Source organism: Thunnus albacares, chromosome 4 (genome assembly GCF_914725855.1).
Source record: "Thunnus albacares chromosome 4, fThuAlb1.1, whole genome shotgun sequence".
Taxonomy (NCBI): Eukaryota; Metazoa; Chordata; class Actinopteri; order Scombriformes; family Scombridae; genus Thunnus; species Thunnus albacares.
This window is the reverse complement of record NC_058109.1, coordinates 15,977,830-16,001,459: the sequence shown is the minus strand read 5'-3', so window position 1 is coordinate 16,001,459 and position 23,630 is coordinate 15,977,830. Positions and strand designations below refer to the sequence as shown.

The 23,630-nt window shown below is 39.1% G+C and overlaps 1 protein-coding gene across 3 annotated transcripts in view; it reads right to left on the bottom strand.

Moving 5' to 3' along the window:
• atg7 (ATG7 autophagy related 7 homolog (S. cerevisiae)) overlaps nucleotides 1–23,630 on the bottom strand; it is a 76,553-nt gene that overhangs the window by 31,748 nt on the left and 21,175 nt on the right. For all 3 annotated transcript variants that reach the window (XM_044349491.1, XM_044349490.1, XM_044349492.1), the window contains exons 14-18: nucleotides 22,898–23,143; nucleotides 17,685–17,800; nucleotides 15,597–15,672; nucleotides 9,049–9,129; nucleotides 3,041–3,163 (exon numbers count right to left, since the gene is read on the bottom strand). In XM_044349491.1, the coding sequence (XP_044205426.1) occupies nucleotides 3,041–3,163; nucleotides 9,049–9,129; nucleotides 15,597–15,672; nucleotides 17,685–17,800; nucleotides 22,898–23,143 (642 nt within the window). The remainder of the gene's footprint in view (nucleotides 1–3,040; nucleotides 3,164–9,048; nucleotides 9,130–15,596; nucleotides 15,673–17,684; nucleotides 17,801–22,897; nucleotides 23,144–23,630) is intronic.

Below are 23,630 nucleotides of genomic sequence, written 5' to 3'. Positions count from 1 at the left end.
ACTCAAACCTTGTCAAAGCAACAAGTAATTAAATAAGCCACTGGAAGTGATAATCATCCAATGATGACTCACAAAAGGGATCCAATGAGGACCCTTTCAACCCCTATTTTTTTACATTCAAAATTATCATTATTTCAGGCCAGTGCCGCTGAAAATATGGGTCAGGACCCGAAACAAGCCACAGGCCTATTTCTAGTGGGTTCCCGCATGAAATAAGTAATGATATGCTTTCACGAGCGAGAGAAGAATTTCTGTCTCTTCCTGGAATTGGAGGAAATAAAAAAAAAAACCTGAAGGGACGTCCTCCAAGTGCAGTAGTTTTCAGAATAGCTAATCTGAGTACAGGAAACAGGCGCTAAGACTTCTGGCGCTGGTGGGCTGAACAATCAAAACAATCTCTCCATCTTCTGATTGAAGATGGGGAGGGTGGGGGATGAGAGGGAGGAGAGGGGAGGAACAAGCATGAGAGATGGAGCGAACGATAGGGACTAAGGTAAAGATTGATAGCAGGAGAGGGGGATGAGGGACAGAGACAACCAGAGTGAGAGTAAAGAAAGGAGGCCCAAGAGGAGGGAGAAAGAAAGAAAGAGAGCAAGAGAGAAGATGGAGAACGAAGGAAAAAATATTTTCCTCTTAACTGGCTTCTACTTTTCTTCCTTCTTAAAACTTTCTCTCCAGTCATCTTTTTGTCTTTTCTTCCCCTCTTTCTTTCTCCCTCCTCCATTTCTCTTATCTACACTCCTTTTTTTCCTCCATCCCCTCTCCCTCTCCCTTCCCTGCCATTCTCTTCTCCCCTCCTCCATCTGTGTATTATGGGTAGGAGTCGGGGAGAAAGTACGTGGGATTTTCCCACAGCTCGGCAGGACCAGACCCAACCCCCACCACCCACACACACACTCATTTTCTGTCTCTCCCTCCACTCCCTCTGTCTCATGTCAGAGGGGAGTCTTGAGGAAAACCACCCATATTCCACCACCAAGTATTTTGAATGTTTGTTGGAACTTTATTCCACTCGTTGTTCCATGGACATCAACTGTGTGTTGCTATAGCAGCAGAACAATTAGAAGAAGGTTACAGAAGAAAAAATATCTCCGCCTTTGTATTAAAAGTGTGTATGTGTCATTTTAGAAATCCCTCTAATGAAATTCTTACAAAAAACCTTCGTTTCTAAAAGAGGACAACTCTGCTTTGAAATTGTATGAAGATTTTTGTATGGATTTCCCTGAGCCATAAACTTTCTCAGCTCCTGAGGGACCAGCTCTTCCTCGCCACCCATTTTCTGCCTCTTATACGTGTCCATGTGATGGTTCCAGCTAAGCGATAATGCCGAGAACTCCTTCTCCTCAGGTATCCAATGGTATCCTCACTTCTCGTGAGGCATTCCCAGGCATGGTGGGATATCGAATCCTAATAATGTATTGTGGCTGGTATCAAAGAGGCATCTGAATAAGGAGCCTGAATCACCTTAACTGGTTCCTTTCAATGTGGAGGTGCAGCGATTCTAACCCAAGATCCTACCAGGATCTCTATGAATGGTATGACCAAATACCCTGCGAAGACAATTCATTTCAGCTTGTATGCATTCTTTTGGTTACTATCCAGAAGTCATGGTCATAGGTGAGGATTGGCACATGAACTGTAAATCGAAGGCTTCGCATTCAGGCTTAGCTGCCTCTTGACTACAACTCCCCAGTGCAACGCCTGCGTCACTGCAGATCATGACCTCGAAGTCCGATGCCAACTGAGGACGTGCTTGACTTAATGCTGAGAATAGAAACAGAGCTCACTCTGGTTTTACAATGACCAGATGCCTTGTAGTTATGGCCCCGGGACCCCATATTTCCACAGTACCCCATGCAACACGTTGCAGAGCAAAACCATCATAAGTCTTCCATAACACATTCGTACAATAAATGTAGACTGGATGGGAAAACTCTGATGACCCCTCCAGTAACTTTGTAAGAGTGAAGAGCTGATCCACTGATCCACAGCCAGGATGGAACCTGCATTGCTCCTTTTGAATGTGATGTTACAACATCAGCCACAACCTCCTTTCTAGCACATAAGCATCCTGTTGTGACATCAGTATCACCACTGGTGCACACCCTCTGGTCCATTTTTTTTTTTTGTAAATTGGAACCAACACTAATAATGTTCAACAATATCCAGAACCTTTCAGCATCTCAAGGTGAATTTAATCAACTCCTTGCCACTGCAGTGCTTTTTGAGGTGCTCTTTGTGTCTCCTTCACTAAGTGCATTTTAATTAGGGTTCAGAAGTTGCTCAAAGTGTTTCTTTCACAATCAGAAATTATCCCCATTCAGGGTTAGCAGTTCTCCTCCTTTCTCAAAAGCAGCCTGGGTGCTCTGACGGTCAAGATTAGCTTTTATAAAGTCATTCTCTATGACTTACCCATGCTCCAACACCTGAGTTTTTGCTTCTGAGACCACTCAATTGTATTTTGGGCCTCCCATGAATCAATAGACAGGTAGTCTATTGATTCAGGAGTAGCCAGGACAAACTAAAGCTTTCCTTTTTCAGCTTGACACTTCCTTCACCACTGGTGTCCACCAGCAGGTTCTTGAGTTGCTGTCATAGTAGGCACCAATAACCTTCTGGCCACCTAATTAGCAAGGCACCAGACCTCTTCCCCTGACTTTTCAGTTGTGTGGGTCCACATAGTAGAGGCCTCACATTATTTTATTGGGCATCTGCATGCTCCCCTCCTAGGGATGGTTCCAGGAAGGGGCCCTCATTACCCTGTTATCGGTGAGGTTGCTCCAACACACCAAAAAACTTCCCATCAAATATATAAATTTGCAAAATAGATAAACATAAATCTCTCAACAAACTGGCTTGAGAGAAAAATAAACACACACTCAAACACTCAAATCAATAGTTTGGTTATTAGTGCGCATTGAGTGTGACACTGTTGACAGTGCAGCCTGGGTCTCTTATTGCAGGTTGTGTGTGTGTGTGTGTGTGTATGTGTGTTTGTGCGCACCTGTTTTTCTTAGATGTGTATGAGTGTGTGATTTACCTCTGCAGCCTGTGTCTCCTGGTGCAACAATGTCAGCCCTGTCAGGTCTTCCAGGAATGAGTGGGAAGAATTAAAAACCTTGGACAGGAAGTTGAAACCTTCCCTCTCATAGTGGTCCAGGACCTGGACAAAAACACAAGAAAAACAAAAAAAAATCCAGATGATTTATCAGAAAAGGTAATGTGTATTGCTAGTGTGGCAATACATCAATTCTCACTGAAACATCAACACTATAGGACATTATGTCTTCGTATTGGTCTCGTGCATACTGAGTATCATATTGTTTATTACACCCCCAAAATCAACAAAGTCAACAACAGTTAACCAGCATATCCTTCCCTTTTCTACCTACCTACAGAATGACTGACAAAAAAGTAAGTAGCTGTGTTCATGGAGGCCCTTATATGGGGAATGCTTGGATGAAAAATATTTCCTCTCTTTTCCTGACAAATTCTCCTTAAGTGACCTGAAAGAGTGAATGCCATAGTCTGTGCTCCCTTTCAAACCTCTTTTTATTTGCTCAGGTGAAACAGGTGAAACTCAAAATTTCTGATTCAAGTCACAAGGGTGAAAAAAGTTCCCTAACACAACTGCACCTCTACACCTTTTACTGCACTTTAGAGTAAGAAATAAATCTTAGACATTACATGCTTGATTAAGTCCTTTTTTAATCTGATATGTGCACTTGGAGTTGAGGGGTGAATAATGCTAATGACTTACAACACTTAAATCAAAAACATTAAGAGGTGGCAGAAGAGCAACGTTCTCTAAAAGTGGATAATAATAATAACAACAATAATAATAATCTTTAACAGTATAAATAAAAATATGATAATAAAATATGCACCTTTGTCCCTCTGGTCCTTGGGCACAACCTCTGCAACAACTCAACACCTCTGCAAACATACTGACATGTTTTCCTTGATCTCCTACCAGTACTGACTTCAAATACCCACATCATCTCTCCACAACACATGCACACACACGCACACACACACACACACGCACACACACTCTGCCCTATTGACTACCTTCCGAAGCTTGGCTGACCCTTTCATAGATGCCCACAGACCCTTCTCTGCAGGTGTAGGGTTACCTCTGCCTCAGACATCAACACACTCTGTGTCCATTACTGCTTGTGCCTTTGTGTGTGTGTGTGTGTTCGCAGACTGACCTGGCGTCTAGTCTTGGAGCCAGACACACCACACACAATACACACTGACGTGTCCCTCGTTCATCTTTTCAACTTCTCTTTTCTTTCCTTACTTCTCTTTTATTTCTTTTGATTCTCCACTTCCATCCATGGGATCCGTTACATGAGACGCCAACGGCTAAAACTCACTTTGTTGTAATATAGCTGCTTGTGACACAGAAAGCAACTCGATAACAGTGATGATGATTTGATAAAGTTAATAAAGTGACTCAAAGCAATGCACACAGACACCGAGTTAAACACACAACACACACTTGCATCATTGCATCTATATCCATAGTAAACATACAAGACCATGATCAATAACAGACAGAAGTTCTAGCTAGTGCTATGCTGAAGAAAAAGCTTGAAAAAATGTAAGAAAATTGAAAATATCAGCAAATTTTCAGATCAGATGGGATTGTGAATTATGACCAAAAATTGCACCTACATCAATTACTGTATGAATTTAGATATTTTTAAATAAAAATTACATGTTGTAATAGCACATTTCCATCATGGTGTAGTTGATACTGCTTGGTAAAAAACAGAAATCATTTGTAGAAAAATGTTCTTGTGGTGGATTGAAGCATCTAAAATTCAAATTGCTCTCTGAGTTGCATCACTGTGGCAAAAGTTTTGTGGGAAATATGCAGTAAGGTCAAAAGCACATGTGGACGCACGGAGTGGAACTGATATCAAACTTTCACAAGATGCCAGATGGGTTTTAGTCGCGATCACACACTGCTGACAGGAAAAAAAAACAATTAAGTCAAGCTACAAACACACAGAGTCATCAACATCTGGATTAGATGGTGCACTACACATACTGTACGTACAGTGTACACACACATATGTGATGCACACGTGTACATATGGACTTGTCCTATAGCTTCCTCCCTTTGGAGCCACATAAAGTTCTACCCTCTAGCTTTATTTGACAGTCATGATGTTTTTTCTTTTTGAAGTTGTGTAATTGAAATTATCCCACTAGTACTAGCGGTGTCATGTGCTTGCTTGCTTGCGTGTGTGTGTGTGTGTGTGTGTGTGTGTGTGGCATCTTTAAACATATCAAACATACATTTGGTGGTCCTGGTGGCTCAGAGGGCTTTTATCTTCAGTGGTAAACTTACAAAACAAAGTGTACGGACTGTTTTTCAAAGTATATATAGTAGACGTTTTCGACTGAAAGTCACATAGAATAAAATTGTAGCGTGCATTTTACATAACCAACATCATTTAGTAACTGTTTGAATACTAATAGAAGTAGTATTATTCGTAGTAGTATTAGTAATGATGTAAGGAGATTTTCGACTGACATACAAGAGATAATCGTTAACACTCGTGAATGGTTTAATTTTCGACTGACATACACCTAATGAATGAAATGTTTCGAGGTTCTTGTTTAGTGGTTTGGCCATAATCGGACACTTACTGTACACTGAGTCCTATGAGTAAACAGTTCCTGGTGACTCACTAGCTTTGACTTCCCGGTTAACATATATGGTCTACATGTACTGACTCATCAAATAACCACACAGGCCCTCTGGTATTTCAGAGAAACAGCACATTACACAGGAAGCAAAGCTCAAAGTATTCTTAATAAAAAAAAAAAAGACATAAAACATTCCTAACTGATGAAAATTTTGCAGTTGCATAACTTTAAAGATAAATAAAAACACAGCAATCATTCAGTCCATAAAACATCAGGAAATAGTGTCACAATTCCCAGCAGACCAAGATAAGGTCTTTAAATTGCCTGTTTTATGCAACTATCAGTCTATAAGAATAATAACAGATAATCTGCCTATTATTTTGTGATTAATAGATTAACTGTTTGGTCTTTAAAATGTTAGAAAATGCTGCAAAATGCCCATCACTTTTTCTCTGATGCCCAAAGTATTCAAATGTCTTTTTTTAGTCTAACAGTCCAATGCCCAAAGATATCCAGTTTAATATCACATAATACAAAGAAATGTAGCACAACTCCACATGTAAGAAGCTGGAATTACGAAATGTTAATGATTAATCAATCTGATTATCAGATGAATTGTTTCCAGTTAATTTTTCTGTCAATCGACTAATCAATGAATTGACTAGTCTCATCTCTAAGATGTATAATCCATTATTAGGAGACACTGAATTCATGGTAAGACTACATACACACTCAAAAGCGGACATAACACTGAACCTCAGTGTAATAGTACACATCTCATAACACAATCACAAATCACTATAAGTGTATTTTAGATTCTTTCAAGAGGTTTTAATGTTTGACAAGAGGAGTTGTGTGCATGTCCACATAACCACAATGGGACCACTGAGATCAACTTGAATGCGGTTTTAATCTTTAACAATCTGTGACATGAACACAATTTACAACACTTATTAAAGAGGACATAATATGCACATTCCCAGGTCTATGTTTATTCTGGGGCTCTACTGGAATATATTGGCATGATTTACAATTTAAAAGAAACTTCTTGTTTATCTCATACTGGCCCTTCATGCAGCCCCTCAGTTCAGCCTCTGTCTGCAACAGGCTGCTTTAGCTCCTGTCTCTTTAAGCCCGCTGTGTTCTGATTGGTTAGCTCCGGGAAGCTGTGTCCCGACAAACAATAGTAGTAGGATTTCACTTCTTTTTCTCATTTTTTGCTCAAAATGGAAACTTCTCAAATACATCTGTACATGTTTGAGCCCAAATCTGATTTCGAAATATGGACAGTGCATATAACCAATGGAACAACCTTAGCAACAAAGGCTACAGATTGAACAGCCATTTGTGGGCATGTTTGATGGACATACATAGACAGCCGACATTATAACTCTATCTACATGAGAGAAAATCACAAAAAGCACGTTATGTCCCCTTTAAAAGTTTAAAAGGAAAGACCATATTAACTGAAAAACACTGTGAGCTGTGTTAGTGATCAGTTTTAAGTCTGTTAAAAAAACATTGCATTGCAAATTTAAAAAATGTTCTTGCTATTAATAGTGCTAGCATATTTGGTAGTGTTAGTACAAGTAGTTGTAGTAAGAGGTGTCTGGCACCATTTTAGACAAAGCCACGTCAGCTGTGATTTACTCTCTGGCGTGTAGTTTTATTGGCTCACAGCCCTAGAAAGAGTTAGGAAATACACACACACAGACACACACACAGAGTGAAAAAGCCCCAACTCTACAGGAACTGCTCCAGCCCAGACAGGGGCTGAATTGTTTTGTTTCCATAGTGACCTGGCAGCACACAGCTGACTGCGGCACACAGACAGACATGGACTCGCTCACTCACACACACACACACACACACACACACACATACAGAGTGAAGACAAAGACACACACACATTACAGTGGACGGACTGATAGATGGACAGAGGGACACACAAAAGGGAGGGGAGATATGGGGGAGGGAGAACAGGAAGGGAAAAAAAGGTAAGACAGGAGAGGAAAAGAGCGGAGAGATGGAAGGAAGAGGGAGAGGTGAAATCGGAGGACGCTGGAAAAAGAAAAGACAGATAATCAAATGCAAAACAGAGAGGGAAAATGTGTGGGTGGGATTAACCAAATCAAAACATATTCACCAATTTCACTACATAACCTTTATCCCTGCTGCAGCAGAAGGATCGTCTTTCCCAACTCATGTTGTTCATTGTTCATGACTACACACGCTTCACCCAATCCCTATCAAACCATATGAACCCTCTGTGCAGACCAAATAATCTCATCAGTCACACAGGCTGAAACATGACACCTTAAGATGGGGTGGAACTCCACTTACTTTTTTTTTTTTTTTTTTTTTTTCTCAGAAGCAGCGTAGGTGGAGAAAACTTTAAACTTTTAGCTTACAAGCCGGCCAGCTCCCTCCTCCCCCCCCCCTCTGCCTCTTGGTTTCTCCCTCTCTCTGTCTGTCTGTCTTCACATGAAAGTGATAGATCTGGGGCTTTATGACCTCTTTATAGACACAAAGACTGCATTGAGATCAGGAGAGAAAGAGATAGAGAGAGAGAGTGAACCAGTCCTCCACTCATCACAACACCCTTTCTTGAGCCCTGCACTTCCTCTCTTTACCCACCCCTCCTTCCCTTTCTTTCCCTCTACCTTTTTTTTTTTTTGAAAAAAAACTTTCTCCCTCTTTAAGTTATAGTTTTCTCTTCCTCCCTCTGGTCTTACACTAACGTACACGAACCAATCACATCACTGGATGCTGCTAACCGCAAGGCCACTTGGGGTACTGATTGGCCAGTTGGCTGTGGACCAATGACAACGCGGTAAAATAAAAAAAAATTAAAAACAACACAAAGACAATTTCTCCCACCCCAATTGGCTGATTTAAGATATGTGGACCCTTCAACAACCCATCTTTACACACACACATACACACACACACACAGAGAAGGCAGTGTTGGGAGCTAAATCTACTCATACGACAGTCACTGACATCAATGAGCAACTGCTGCCTGATTGCTACCATATGGTTTTACCAGCTTTTCTCTGCGTGTGTGTGTGTGTGTGTGCGTCTTCAGTATTCCTCAAGGAACAACATTTCAACACAGCTCTACTGACTTAACAATGTGGAAATGGGAGAGATGGGAATCCCCCTATTTCTGCTAAGGCTGCATTTTGTGTTTCAAAACAACTGTGTCACATAGTAACTGATCCTGATCTGATAAGCAAATCCAAACCTGCTTATCCTCATCTACTTTTCAATCAATCTTTCTTGCAAAATCTCAGTTTACGGTCAAAACACCGCCTTGTTACTAAACTGGACTTGAAAACACATCATTTGAACTACTAAGTTACAATTTGTGCCACTTACAATGGGTGAGCAGGCAGTGCATTTGTCAAAGGCCAGGCTGGCAGGCAGGACGTTGTCAAACCTCGAGAGGAAGCCTCGGATCTGTGGAGGAGAAGTCAACAAGTCAAAAAACTTGACTGACATGAAACAGAGGAGCAGAATAAAGCATTAACACTCTTGTACAAAACCACATGTACATTATTTATTAACCATAAAGACATAAACAGATGAAATCACCAGATAACTACGATAAAAATAAGCTGTTCTTTGGTTTTATAGTGGGTTAAATGGGTGCATTTTGGGCCAATCGTCTCTAAATTGTGAGAAAAAAAGTTTGTTTATGCCTTTATTCCTTATATGGAAAACTAAATATAACAGTAGTAAAGTAGTAAACATTAAATCTGGCACTTGAAAATTTGGAAGCAGTTTGACTTCCTGTTTTTCATGTTTGAAAAACATGCCAAGAGCTCCATCTGGTGTCGGAGAGTTTTCAAAGAAACACTTACAGTGCATCTCTCACTGCTGAGAGCCTTCATTCCTATTTATGTAATAAATAATTATGCCTAATTATGCCCCTCCGCACGCACACGCACACACACACACACACACACACACACACACACACACACACACATTGACAAATCTGTAGCGACACATGCTGAAACACCACTCATCCCCGATATATTCTTTTCATCGCTTCCCTCCTCCTCTCTTACACCCACATCCTCCTGTTTTTTTTTTTTTAAATAAAAGCTTTACCCCATTATGTTTTTCTGGTGACGCACACAGACCCGAGTATGAAATGACTTCCTGACTATAATTATCTGGTGGTGAAACAGACAAATATATCGAACATTTGTGACCAATTACTGTGTAATGCACGTCAATTGAACAGGGGTGGAAGTTAAAAGCTTTCAGTTCTTGGCTGGGCTTTTTAACTCTGCAACATCTTCATTCACCCCCATTTTAATTCCTCTTTATGGAGCCAAATTTGCACTACCCCGGGTTATTTGGTAGTGGTAGTGCTATCAGGTTAAGATCTCAAAATGTGCCGCTGACAATCAAATATAATGCGGTACAGTGCTTCATCTTGCAAAGAGCGAGTCAGACCAATGAGGAAGCGTGGGCAAGTGTGACTTGAACAGACAATTAGCTCGACTTAAATCTACACAGCCGTTATACAGCACATACACTGAATAGAAAAAGTACAGATATGTACATATTGTAAGTAGATATATATATTTTCCTGCTACGGTGCTTGTATGCTTACTCTTATTAGATAACCAAAGGCATGGTATTAATTTTTATATTGTATACTAACAGCTTCATGAACCTGTTCCCTCACTTTTTAAACTGATATTTGCTGTTTTGTAAAATGTATTTTCTTGTTTTTGTTGATATTATTTCTGTTTTGTAAACTCTATTTTATTTTATGTAAATATGAATCTTGGTGTTACTATCATTGCTTATTTGATGCTTTTAATGTGATGCACTTTGTAACTTTTGTATTGAGAGTACTCTATAAATAAATCTTACTTATTTAAGAAGGCAAAGTCCAGACGCAGAGTCCTGAGTTTAAAAGCGCCTTATTACTGCAGTTGTTCACAAACTGAGTTACAGCACTGCATTAAAGATCTATTTTATTTTACTGTCAAATGTATTGTCTGCATCTGACACTGAAGTGTGATGCAATATAAGCCATTCTTTGAAGCCAACGGAAATCTCTTGCACTCTGTATTGTAAATTTACTCCAAATAAGAGTACTCCCCTGGATTTTAGTTATGGTCAGAGAAAAACAATGCTTGGTGAGTTTTGTGACAGAGCTTGAACTTTTTCCTCAAGACAATACAACCAATTCCAGAGGCAAAAATGTAAGGTGGTGAATATGATGCATTTATGCAAGAAAAGGGGGTTACACGGTGCTCAAAAACGTCCTACAGTATATATTTGCACTTACTTCAATCACTTGTAAATAAATCATAAATACATCATGTAGTTACTGTACATCACCACAAGCTGTCACTGTGGCATCACAGAAAAGATGCAGCTTCAAACTACCCAACTGCAGAATGTAGTAATAGCATAGATTAATGCATGAACGGGTATTCCAGCCATGATATATACAAACACCTGACACACAAACATGCAAACAATCACACCCTTATGCATATTATTTACCCTGAATTATTCTCCCTGACCATCACTATCCTATTTCCTAATCACTCCCTCTCAGCACATTTGCATGCCATTTTTCTCTGGATTATTTGGTTGAAATACCATGAGCAGCAGAGGTGTCAAACACATGGCAGAAATTCAGATTCTCAGGGTGATGATGATGCAAATGGAGAAGGTGAGACACTTAAGTATGTGTCAACAGACAGTAAGCAAAAGAGCACAGTTTGGATAGCTGTGAATCATCTACTCTTCTATTTAGAGATCCTCCAGTTCAGACTATATAATTGTTTCAACTATGCTTATTATGTTTTATAAAAGGTTTTGTATTCAGAGAAGCATTCTCAGAAAAATATTCCTTTAAATATGGGTCTTTTTGAAATCAGGTTGGACCATTTACCGTAGGACTGCCCTTCAGGTTTTGGTCAACTAGGACATTTTTAGTAGATTTTTTTTTGTTGTCATGATTTTTTTTGTCTTTTTACTCAGAGATTAATGCAGAAAAAAAATCTTTTGACTGAAATTTTTTTAAAGCCACAGCCAAGTCATATTCCCCATCTGCAATGTGTTAAACATGTGACAGGTTACATTACTTGATGCCTGCTAAACAAATAACACAATATGTAAAATTATGAGATTTCAGCACCACTTCACACATAATCATTGCTGCTGTTCTCTAATGCAGCCATCAAGTTTAAATACTCTAGACCAATAGAGTTTTAAGGGAAGAAGATGCTTTTGAACAGCTTTTCTGTTGCCAGTTTTCTTTTTTGTCATTTCAATGCCATTTTCAATCTTTTTTTGCAAAGCTTGTCTCAGTTTTTACTCTTTCAAATAATCAACCATATACATAACTTTTCTGTGTATGTGTTTTTATTTTTCTTACTGATTAATTATTATACACATAAGATTAAAAAAAGATAACTGTTCTGACTTATTTCATGAATTTGCCCAATTTGCATAGTATCATAATAAAAATAAAGGTTATAATACAGAAAGATATTGCATGTGGGTCTATATTAATAAGTTTCATTATCATAGAAGAACAGGATTTATTTTGTTTCTATTCAACTTTGGTGCCTGATCTTAAAACACATCCACCCACAACCACATTTAGGTTATTAAGAAATTTCCTAGAGGCTCATATTGGGCCTACTAGTACAGAGAAAATAGATATAAAGTAGGGATGTCAATGATCAATCAATCGGATAATTTCTGTTAATTATTCAACCAATTAATAATATATTAACCGATAATGCAGAAGACAAGGGACGTGTGTAACTGTCAGAAAACATTCTGCAGATTTTCTGTAGTATGTGGTTTCGCCTCCAGGTGGAGTCATAAGAATTGCGTTAACTATAAAACAAACGAACCTCCCTGTCTTCCAAGGAAAATAAAAGTCACAGCGTACCTCAATCTGCTCACTGTGTCGTGTTGATGAACACTGAGGCATAAAGTTGTGAAAGTTCACGGAGTTGTTTGGCGGCTATATGGTTTAGGTACCTGAGGCTCATGCTAATGCTAAACCAACATTTTTAACAGAAACAGCTGTTCGGTTAATGCAGTCTGGGGGCTGAGTGTCAGATAACAGGACTCTAATTACACATGCTTCCAACAAAATCAACACAAAAATGTCGAATTGTATATGCAACATTCCCCTGCTCTAAGTATAAATGCATTTTAGCTGTGGCAGTAAATGGACTGATAAAGTTGGTGCGACAGTATTTGTACATCTGTTGCAGCTGAGCAGCTGTTTCCAGCAGCTGGACTAACATTAGCTACAGTGAACATACACTCCATCATGTAGATCAGGTCAGCAGATAAACCAATAAGACTGATATCTATTGCGAGGAGATTGGGGTAACATGTTTTACATTTACACTGTAACATTATAATACCCACTGTACCTAATAATTACATATATTTATTTTAGTCTAAAATACAAAATGTGCCTTAGCAGCAAAGACTACAGAACAGGAGGCCGATCTGACGTCATCACGAGGAGGAATTAGAGGTAACATTACAAAAGAAGCCTGGGCTTTTTATGTTCACCTCAAGCTTTGGACTTTTGACCATGTTAAACATCCAACATCATAACAGTATATAAATAAGAGAAAATCACAAAAAGCACGACACGTCCCCCTTAAAGGGTCGTTGTTATTCATGGAAGATGAGAGTTGTGACGTTATACTAATATTCACACGTATGTTTTGACAGATTTCTAAACAGATCGACTTATAGATTAGTGAAAGCAATCCCCTAACTATTAGTCATGTGCAAAATTAATTGATCTTTAAATGTGCTTATAAATCCATCTCATCCACATAAAACCAGACACATAGCCACTCCACATAACTGTTAAAAACTCATAGTTATATACGAAAGCGATGGCCAAGGGCAGACCATAGACAAACGGATATAAGAGGGCACACATCCAGAGAAGCGCCAGTATGACCTCAGTATATAACCTCACCAACTCACTGATTATCGTTATGTATTAAGCTCTGAATTTCCCTAACTAAAGAGCTGAACGACCCACTGCTTCTAGCTAATACTGGTCTGACCACAACAATGGTGTCATTGATCTATCAAATTGAATTAATTATGTTCTCCGCTAACACCAGCACTTCAGACTTTTTTTATGGTATGTAATGGTGTGCCACAGGGCTTTATATACACTTCTACTTTCAAGTATCTTAATTCATAAAAAAGACAGAACAGGATTCATTCCAACAGATAATAGCCAAAGACATGCACACAGTATCTGAAGTCAAAGCTACATATCATACACAAATTGCTGGTATTTATATTCTAGGTCAGACAATGCAAATATTTCTATCTTAACTAAGGTGGTTTTAGGGTATGTGGAGTCCTGTGTTTGAGGTTTGATCCTTATCTTTTGTTTTAAACACACTGAGTGATCACACAGTGACCAAAAAAGAAACTCCAGTACATTGTCATATAAACAAAAGCAACAGTTGTGAAATTAATAACACGTCTGTGAATCTTGTCATTCTAAATTGTTGTCGACACAGTCAGAGATGTGTTGATGTTGGTGTTGTACTGATGTAAGGTCCTAATATTTTGCTACTCCATATGTTCAGATGAGGTGGACAAAATATTAGAATCAAGAATTTGTATAATGCTGTCCAAAGAAAGCATCACTACTGTGAACAGCTTCAAAATGAACGCAAGGATTGAGTTACCATTGTATTGCATTTCACTACATTATGCAGGTCTTTCCATTTTTCTGTTTACTTAGTTTACATAATAACAGAATAACAGCTTGATTTCTCACTTGCAGAACACAGCTTAAATATCATTCATTCTTTATGTGCCAAATGCTGAGACATTGAGTGATGATAAGAGATGCTATTGTCTCTTGATTATTGCTATTCTCTGGCCAATCAAAAACTGTTCAAAATACTGACGCAAGACAGGTGACCTAGACCAGAGTTACATACTATCTACATCCTGACCTCCTTCAGCAAGATCTGGTTAAATACGTCATGCACTCGCAACATGTAGCTCGTCACCACTTGTTACCCTATATATTGAGTTTGTCATTGAGGGTTTCGTAATCTCAGGAAGCAGACTCTTGTCTGTTCCAGCAATTGAAAAAAAAAAAAAAAAAAGCAACAAGCAGCAGGGTTTTCTCCATCATCCCTTGCTTTTTGCATCGATTGATCCACAGTATGTTGTAGGTAACATGGTGTTTAAATCATTGTTATTTACAATTATTATTTAAATTGTGCATATCTAGTGTATTAGTTTACAGTTGCCGGTCAACATGACTGCTGTTTTTCTGTCTATTTGTTTGTCAAGGCCTTAGAGTAAAATAAATAAAACACACATATTGGCTTTGTTAAGTATACTTTTGACAGTTTTTGACCATTTGCCTTATCCATGAAACCATTTTTGGTTGTGCTTGATGCACAGTGAAACCAAAGTGGGGACACCAATTTTGTCTCACTGAGTCAGCTCGCGTGTTTTCAAAAATTTGCTCCCAAATCTGGCTTACAACAGGCACTCATGCACACACACACACACGCACACAGGCACACACACACACGCACAGGAACCTCCTTTGCAGTACTGTGTCAGTAAACAACAGTGTCCTTCTCATTATAGAACAGAGTGCTCTATCCTGAGAGAACCACTTTTATTTCTATAGCAACCCTGCAAGTAGGAGAATTCACAGACTGAAATGATCCACTTAAGTATACAAGAACAGAAAGAAAAGAGGCCATTTCAGAATTTAAGGCTTATAATTGCACACAGATATGGAGTCATAGCTAACACAGGGACACAATCTATTGGATTGGATGAGACATATGGAGGTAAATGAACGAACAGAATGTCCTCATTATGAAACATGTGCATGCATGATGTCTGACCTGATGTGGCACTAGACCCAGGGAGGTGGGAGGTTCATTCATTCTGTCATCACTGCTGCTGGCCACTGCATAGCCTCTGGATGATGAGACAAAGAGAGAGAGAGTAGGAGAGAGCGAAAGAGAAAGAGAGAGAGAGAGAGAGAGAGAGAGAGAGAGAGAGAGAGAGAGAGGATGATACAGTATATTTGGCACCTTTTTTATTTATTTTATTTTCTTTATTAAGCCTTTTGAATTTGAATTTAAATTTGAAAGAAAGAGAGAAAAGGGGCAGCAAAACTCCCTGTACGCCCCACAACAGTACACATTTACACATTTGATGTCAGATATGAAAATGCAATGTCACAAGACATTTAATTTAGTCAACTTTATTGAGAACTCTAGCTCAAACATTAAAAACTTTTATATTTTACATGAGATGTAAAAGCTCCTGCTTACCAATAAATCCAGCCACATTTAAAATATTTGACTCTCAACAGAATTACCCAACAATAACGAAGATATCAAGTCTCACACTGTGCACAGACTGGTTTTGTTAAGTACGAAATGTCAGTCAAACTACTGCAACATTAATCCCTGCGTGGCAATTTTCTAAGACCCATGCTTGTTCCAAGGTAAAATTCCATATGAAAGCTAGAGTACGGGCCTTAAAAGGGGATGGGAATGCGGGTTACAGAGAAAGGAGAAAACACATCTATAGAGTGATGAACACGGACGCAGAGAGGGCAGATGCAAGAAAAGGAGATCTTAGTGTGAAGTAAGGAGTTACACAACAATAGAGGTACAGAGCCTACACAGAAACTCTTCTTCTCATCTTTGCTCTCTAAGCTTTTTATCCAGGATAGGCAGAGCAGCTCTGTGACGGCTTATAACATCTCAAAACACTCCAAGAGAAAATGGCTGTCTTATCAGACCCAGCAAGCAGCCACTTTGGTATGACTTTCACTGAAACTGGCACACACTATTACAGTGCCACAAAGACATATGTATACACACCCGTGCACATGAACACACACTTAATAAGCATGAAAACATCCCCATTAGTGACTCGAAATATAGAGCTAGTACAGACTGGGGAGCTGACTTAATCACTGTGTTAGAACTTTTGAAGCATAAAAGTAAGAGACTTCACTACAAAACTGCAACAGGGATTTTTAAGATTCAAGGAGCTATTTTACAACCATAGTAAAGAAATATGCTACCTGCAGTGCAGTAAGACTTTTGCTGCAGTGCTGCTTCATCAAAAAGCAAAAGTAAGCAAGTAAAGCCCTGAAAGTTTAGGAGCCTCAACCTCAAAGGCACAATCTCCTTTATTTTTAAGTATGGAGCAAAGTACCAGCAAAAATCCCTGACCACAGGACCCCAGTCATCTGCTGATGATCAAAAAAGCTGAGCCTGAACATGCAGAGCTGTAAAAGTGATAGCAAAGACCTTTTACTGAATTCTGATTTTCACTGAGTGTAAAACTAAAAAGAAAAAAAAAAATAGCAGTGACAAGATATACCTTCAAATCAACTAATTATTTAGAGGTTGTTTGGGTCAGGTGAACAGAAAATTAAAATTAAAGAGAAACTATTAAGGTGTCAAACTTGATAAAAGTGCAGTGCACTGGCACAGCTCAGTGAAGGGGGCAAGTTCAATATGCCTCTTCCAGGTTTACAAAAAAATCCAAGATTTCAATTTGATACTGTAAGAAGTCAGCATTTATTAGCACCCTCTTGAGAGGTGTAGGTATTCTCTTTTTAACATTAAACTGTATATGTGCATTTTGTAGAGTGTATAATTTCAAATTATCTCCAAAAGTGGAGAACCTTCAATTAAAATAGACCACTTTAATTAAGCAAAAAGGGCATGATGAACTATTTTCTGTGTATCCTTACACATTTGAGCTATTGGACATAAAACAGGATTTCTTTCACTAGTTTAAAACAGTCTTCAACTTCCACCACTTAACTTTCCTTCTTTATTGGTTTCTGAACCAAGCAAGAACATATATTATTCACTAACGGACGATCAAGGTATGGTCCACCTACTATTATTACTACTACTATCATTCCTAATAATTAGCCTACGTAAGTCCGCAGTGCTTACCCTTCAGTGTGCTGCAGAATGGACACCATCATCTCAACAGCCAGGGCTCCAGCAATCATGGCCAAACCTGGTCTGCTGACGGTGCACTGCTGATCCAAAGTCCGATCCCTGGTTGACTGTTTACAACAAAAAACAACAATGGCATGAAGTAAACAACTGGAAATATAAAAAAAAAAGCAGGGACATCAATATGAGGCTACATGTTCTGACACCACTTCGGAGTTTCCTCCAGAACAAAGAGAGAAGAGGAGATGAGAAGTTTGGGCAATCACCTTAACACCATCAAATGTGTTATGGATGGCAGCAATAGTTTATTTTTTAACAGGTTTAGATGATGTTCTTAAAGGGGACATATCGTGTAAGCTTTGTAATTAAATAAACAGACAAAACTGCAGTCATTTCACATACTCAACATTTTTTGCTGTGTTATAACAGCTGATAAGTCACGGACAGATGATATTGTGTTTAACCCTGCTTCAATAAACAGACAGTGCGCTGACGAAATAAAAGCCTCCCGTATCATTACGTTGCTTAAAACTTTCCAAAGAGGTTATCTGTCAAAAGACTGACACTGTACACAGCAGATTTGGCTCATTTAAAGTATCTGCTGAATGCAATGACGTACAACCCGGAGCTATGGCCAGAATGGGCATTTGTCCGGCACTAATATGAGCCGCACAGGGCTAGAGTTATCGGGTCAAACACTGCACTTGCTGCGGGGGGGATGAGTGCGCCTACCTATGGGCGCTCCCTTGTCCTGTTAAATGAGCATTCGGGTTTTGTCATACTACTGTCATGGCCTGTGTTTGGGCTAGAGCGCAGGGGATAAAGCTCGCTGCAAAGTTGACAACCTTTTGGAGAACTTTGACATACTATGTATGCAAGAGACATTTTTAGCAAAGCGGAACTTGGAAAAGCTAAACTAAATTTTCATGGAGCTGGAGAGTCTACAACTGACTTTGGCATGGCATAGTCAGAGGTACCAGGGAGTGCGGCTATTCTATGGAATAAGAAGCCTGACTCATTGATAAATGTGGTTAGGCTTTGTGTTGACTGGTGTATTACAATATAGTTCACTCACAATGACAAGGAATTCATTATCCTGTATATACTCCTTATGAATGCCATCAGAATGAGGATGAATACCTAAATAGGCTTGTCTTCAACAATTCCTTTATTCAAGATAATACTTCTTCTAATGTAAATGTCATTGGGGATATGAATGTGGATATCTCGGACAGGAACTCATTATTTCACATCACATGGCTCAGTTCTGTCAAGATAATTTTATATTGTCAAGCAAAGTGCTTTTCCCTAGAGACAGTTATACTTACATTATTGTATTAGTACAGCTGCTGCACATGCTTCATTGGGGTGTATGAGTATTCTGTATGAGGCAGTAATGACCGACCTTTTGCTTTCTCTGTAAATGTTGAGCATCTACCTGTGCTATCTAGAAATGGAAATAGTGTTGACACAGAAAAAAATAGACTGGTCAACCCTCACAAAGGAAGACATCTTAGCCTATTATGCTCATACAGACAAATCCTTAAGTAATATTCATCTACATGCATCTCGATGCAATTATGAGTAGTGATGTTAATTGTAAGGATGTGAAGCTTAGGAGAGATCTCTGCTCCATGTATAATGACATAGTAAGTGCTTTGTACGAAGGCAGTAAGCCCTACTACAAGCAAAAAATAAGACACATAGCATCGGGCTGAGCGTCATGTTGAAGCCCATGAAGCCTCTAAATCATTGGCTATGGCAGACAGACAAGGGCCTGTGCTCAAGTCCAAGAAGCTCATTAATGCAACATATAAGTATGCCATTCACTTCATTTGTAAAAATGAGCAAGCCATGAGGGCTAATGCCATGGCTAAGAGTTATGGCAACAGCATTATAATACCTTATTCAACTGTGTCCAAAGTGATTTGTGTAAGGCGGACAATATTGACAGTAATGATTCATTGGTGATTATGTCACATGAGGTGTACCGAGCTATAAACAAGCTGTCTGATAACAAAACAAAGAGTTTAGATCATATTACTGCTAGACACCTTAAATATGCCAGTTTGAGGATAGCTCTTTGTGTTTTTACTGGTTTTATAATCCATGGCTTGTTACCAGACTCAGTGTTGTCTGTTCTGTTAGTGTCAGTCAATAATGACAGAGCTGGTAAAGTATGCAGCCTTGATAACTACAGGCTTTAGCCAGCATACTGTCAAAAGTCAAAAGAATGTCCAAAAGAATGAGTTTATTATCTTCACAGATAATCATTTTGGTTTTAAAGCTTAACATGGCACTGACTTGTGTATATATGCCTTAAAGTCAATTATAAACAAATATAGAGGTCAAAACTCATCAGTTCTTGTGTGTTTTATTGAAGCTTCTAAAGCCTTTGACTGTGTTAATCATAGAAAGTTGTTTGTTAAATTAAGTCAAAGAAGGGTGCCCAAATACACTGTGAGAATTTTGGCTTACTGGTATTCCCACCAGACTATGCAAGTAAAATGGGGCAACAGTGTTTCAACCCCATTTGGGGTTAGCAATGGTGTCAGACAAGGGGAAATTTTGTCCCCAGTTCTTTTTAATCTGTATACTGATTATCTGTCCAAGCAATTGAAAGCCTGTAATACTGAGTGCATGATTGGTAATACTCTAGTGAACTATATTATGTATGCAGTGATCTTGCGGTCCTTAGTCCATGTAGCGCTGGTCCCCAGCAGTTCCTTAGTATATGTTCTGTGTATGGTGTGGAATATGATATCAGATACAATGCCAGTGAGAGCGCTGTCATGATCTGTAGAACCAAAGAGGACAAATGTCTAAAATTTCCTGACTTTAACTTGGCTGATAATAATCTTGGTGTCTGTAATACAGAAAAATATCTTGGACATTTTATTACAGAATAAATGATGATAATGATATTTATAGGCACTGCCGCATAATGTATGCACAAGCAATCAGTCTCTCACGCAAGTTTTCTATGTGTACAGATGGAGTGAAGATGTCTCTGTTCAAAGCATATTGTACAGCACTCTATACTGCACGCTTGTGGTCAAACTACAAAAAAGCAAGCTTACAGAGACTTCAAGTTGCTTATAATGATGCCATGAGAATATTACTAAAGAGACCTAGATGATGTAGTGCAAGTGAAATCTTTGTGGCTGCAGGAGTCAATGCTTTCCAAACTGTTTTAAGAAATCTCATTTATTTGCCGACTTAATGACTCTGAAAATGAAATAATCTGGGTTTTATCTGACATAAGGTTTAGTACTACACACTTCCAATTCCAGCTGTGGAGACACTGGTACAGTTGTCACTTTGTAAGACGTTAATATATATTCTTTCTTTTTTAAACCATGATTTTTTATTGTGCTTTTATATGTAATTTCTTCTATGTAATGTCCTGTCTTTTATCTGGACACTGAGTCTGAAATGAAGTTTGAATTGAAAGTTTGAAATTGAATTGAATACACATCCATTCACCAAACTCAGATTCCTATCTAACATTTAACATTTAGTGAGAGCAGGCTGTGTCTCTAATTTACATGTTCAGGCTGGAGCCATGCGGCATTTGTAGGAGAAGCTGGAGCTGAATGGTATAGTTTCCATCAATTGGCTGTGGCCTTCAATAGTTGATGAATAGCTTTCATAAATTGCTCATATCAAAAGGTCATAAGGGAGAAAAGAGACAAAAAAAGAGAAACAAAAAGAGTCAGTGGATTAAAAAAATGGAAACAGGCAGAAATGTGGGTGGTGAGGAAACTTTGTGTCTCACTGGTGGAAAGGTAATGACTGGCATCTCCCCTCTGTTTTGCAGCATATTACAATGCAATTGGAAATGAAATGCGTTTATAACCGAGTTAGTGGCGCTTTGTTAGCCGTGCTAAACAACAAAAACTGGAGATATGTGGAGCTATTTGTTCAGCGGATCAGTTAGAAATACTGCAGAGAGGAAGAACACAAGCAGAAACAGCCACAGTGAGATGTCTGATGAAGAGCTGCAGACGACAGGCTCTCAGTGCATTTTCATTACAGCACATCTCCAACAGGTAGCCTACACTAACTAATACTAACTAATTTTACTAACTGACTAACTAATTTTACCTTGCAGTGAGGGTGCTGCACTATTGTAACATGAGTGAAGTAGGGCTGTTAGAGCAAATTTTGGAAGTTGAATATAATTCGAATAATAAAAAAAATGATACTAATCGAATGTTGAAATTACTACTCTTCTTATTTTTAAAATTTTTTTTATAAATGTGTTAGCTAACGTAAGCGAATTTCGCCCTTCTCGCCTTGGCCTACCCGCACAAGATAACAAGTGATTGTAATTCACCGAAGGGCTCATCAGGTGAGTTAGCTGTCACTTATTAGCTGAAAACCCATCCCACGTAGTCAGAAATGTTTTCATCAGCAGTAATTTAACACACACAGCTCCGAAACAGCTGAAAGTGGTCAGGACACAGTACAATAAGGCTGATATCTGACAGACAGGAACACAAGAGAGAAATTTTAAGCGCACCAGTGCGACCAATAAAAAGGTTTAGTCACACTTGACAGATTTTTTGTAACCCTGTTATCAACAGAATTAAGTGCACCAGCATCCTGTAATTACCACTTGTGGCAGCAGAGGCTGCTGTTGCTGCTGCTCAGTAGATGCTACATAGTCTTGCTTTAAGTCCAATATTCACTCTCCATTTATCTTTGTGCTGGTTTGACCAACTCCTGAGGGAAATATGTGTCTCTTTAGCTGCTCCACCTTGTTCACCAGCTAGTCAATAACTGTTTGCTTTTGGTGCTGGGCAGCAGAGCTTACTTGATTAAAATAACTACTTGCTGCAACTGCAAACAAGGTTAATGAGAGCTGAGTTTGTGTGCCAGTAAAACAAAACAATCATCCAAACTAGATTAAAATGAACTGTGGAGTTGAGGGGAACCACAGAGCTGGGTGATAATTCTCCACAGGTTCCTCATTAACTACAAGCAACTACTTCCATATTACACAGAATTATTTGATCTACTGTTAAAATAAAAGCGTAAGTGTAGCTTTAAAAGTGATTGTTGGTTGAAGAAAACATCTCAAAGAATCCCTCCTGCCTTGTGTTCACTCATGCAGCTACATGCACATTCCAGTTCTTTACCTGAGTGACTGAGGTGGGTATATTTATATGCCTGTATGCATGTTATCTGTGTGTTTTCCTTACATCTCCTGGTGCCACAACATCATTGCAGAAGTAGCACCCCAGCTTGTGCCCTGGGATGTTGGAGAACAGAGAGGATCCTGGGACAGAGGGCCCAGAGCCGGCGGGTGTGGAGGACGAAGAGGAAGCAGAGGAACAGGAAGGGGAGGAGTCTGCCCCTGCAGGAACATTCTGACTGACGGGGGGTTTCTTCAGGCCGTGGCGCATCACCACGAATGTGTCAAAGCCTAGAGCAGCATTCACCACCAGCTAGAGAGTGAGAGAATTACTGTTAAACTTGCCTCTGTATTAAAGAAAAGTTTGCTCTGGCAAATGACAGTCATGAAGGGTTTTTGCACTTCAGTAGGGAAAATGTTCCTAATCAGGCATTAGCCTGATTAGAAACATTTTCAGTTTCTCCTAAACACACACAGCACCAAATCTAATTAACTAAATGTCTCATCTTACACAAACAATAAAAAGGCACAATGCATTAAATCATTTCAAAAAGACTTTAAAAGGCTCTTTAAAATGTTAAAAGCATCTAGATGTTCAGAGAAGCGATGGAAATGAATTACAATGGAAGCAATGAAAATAAATTGTGATTACATGGACGTCTGAAACAGCCCCACAGCACAAATGGCCAAAGCAGGCCATAAAGAAAACCTAATCAGCAGACCCAAAAGACACTTAACCACATATAGCAAAATACATGTAGCATCAGTGATATCACTGGAGGCATTACCAGTTCCTGACA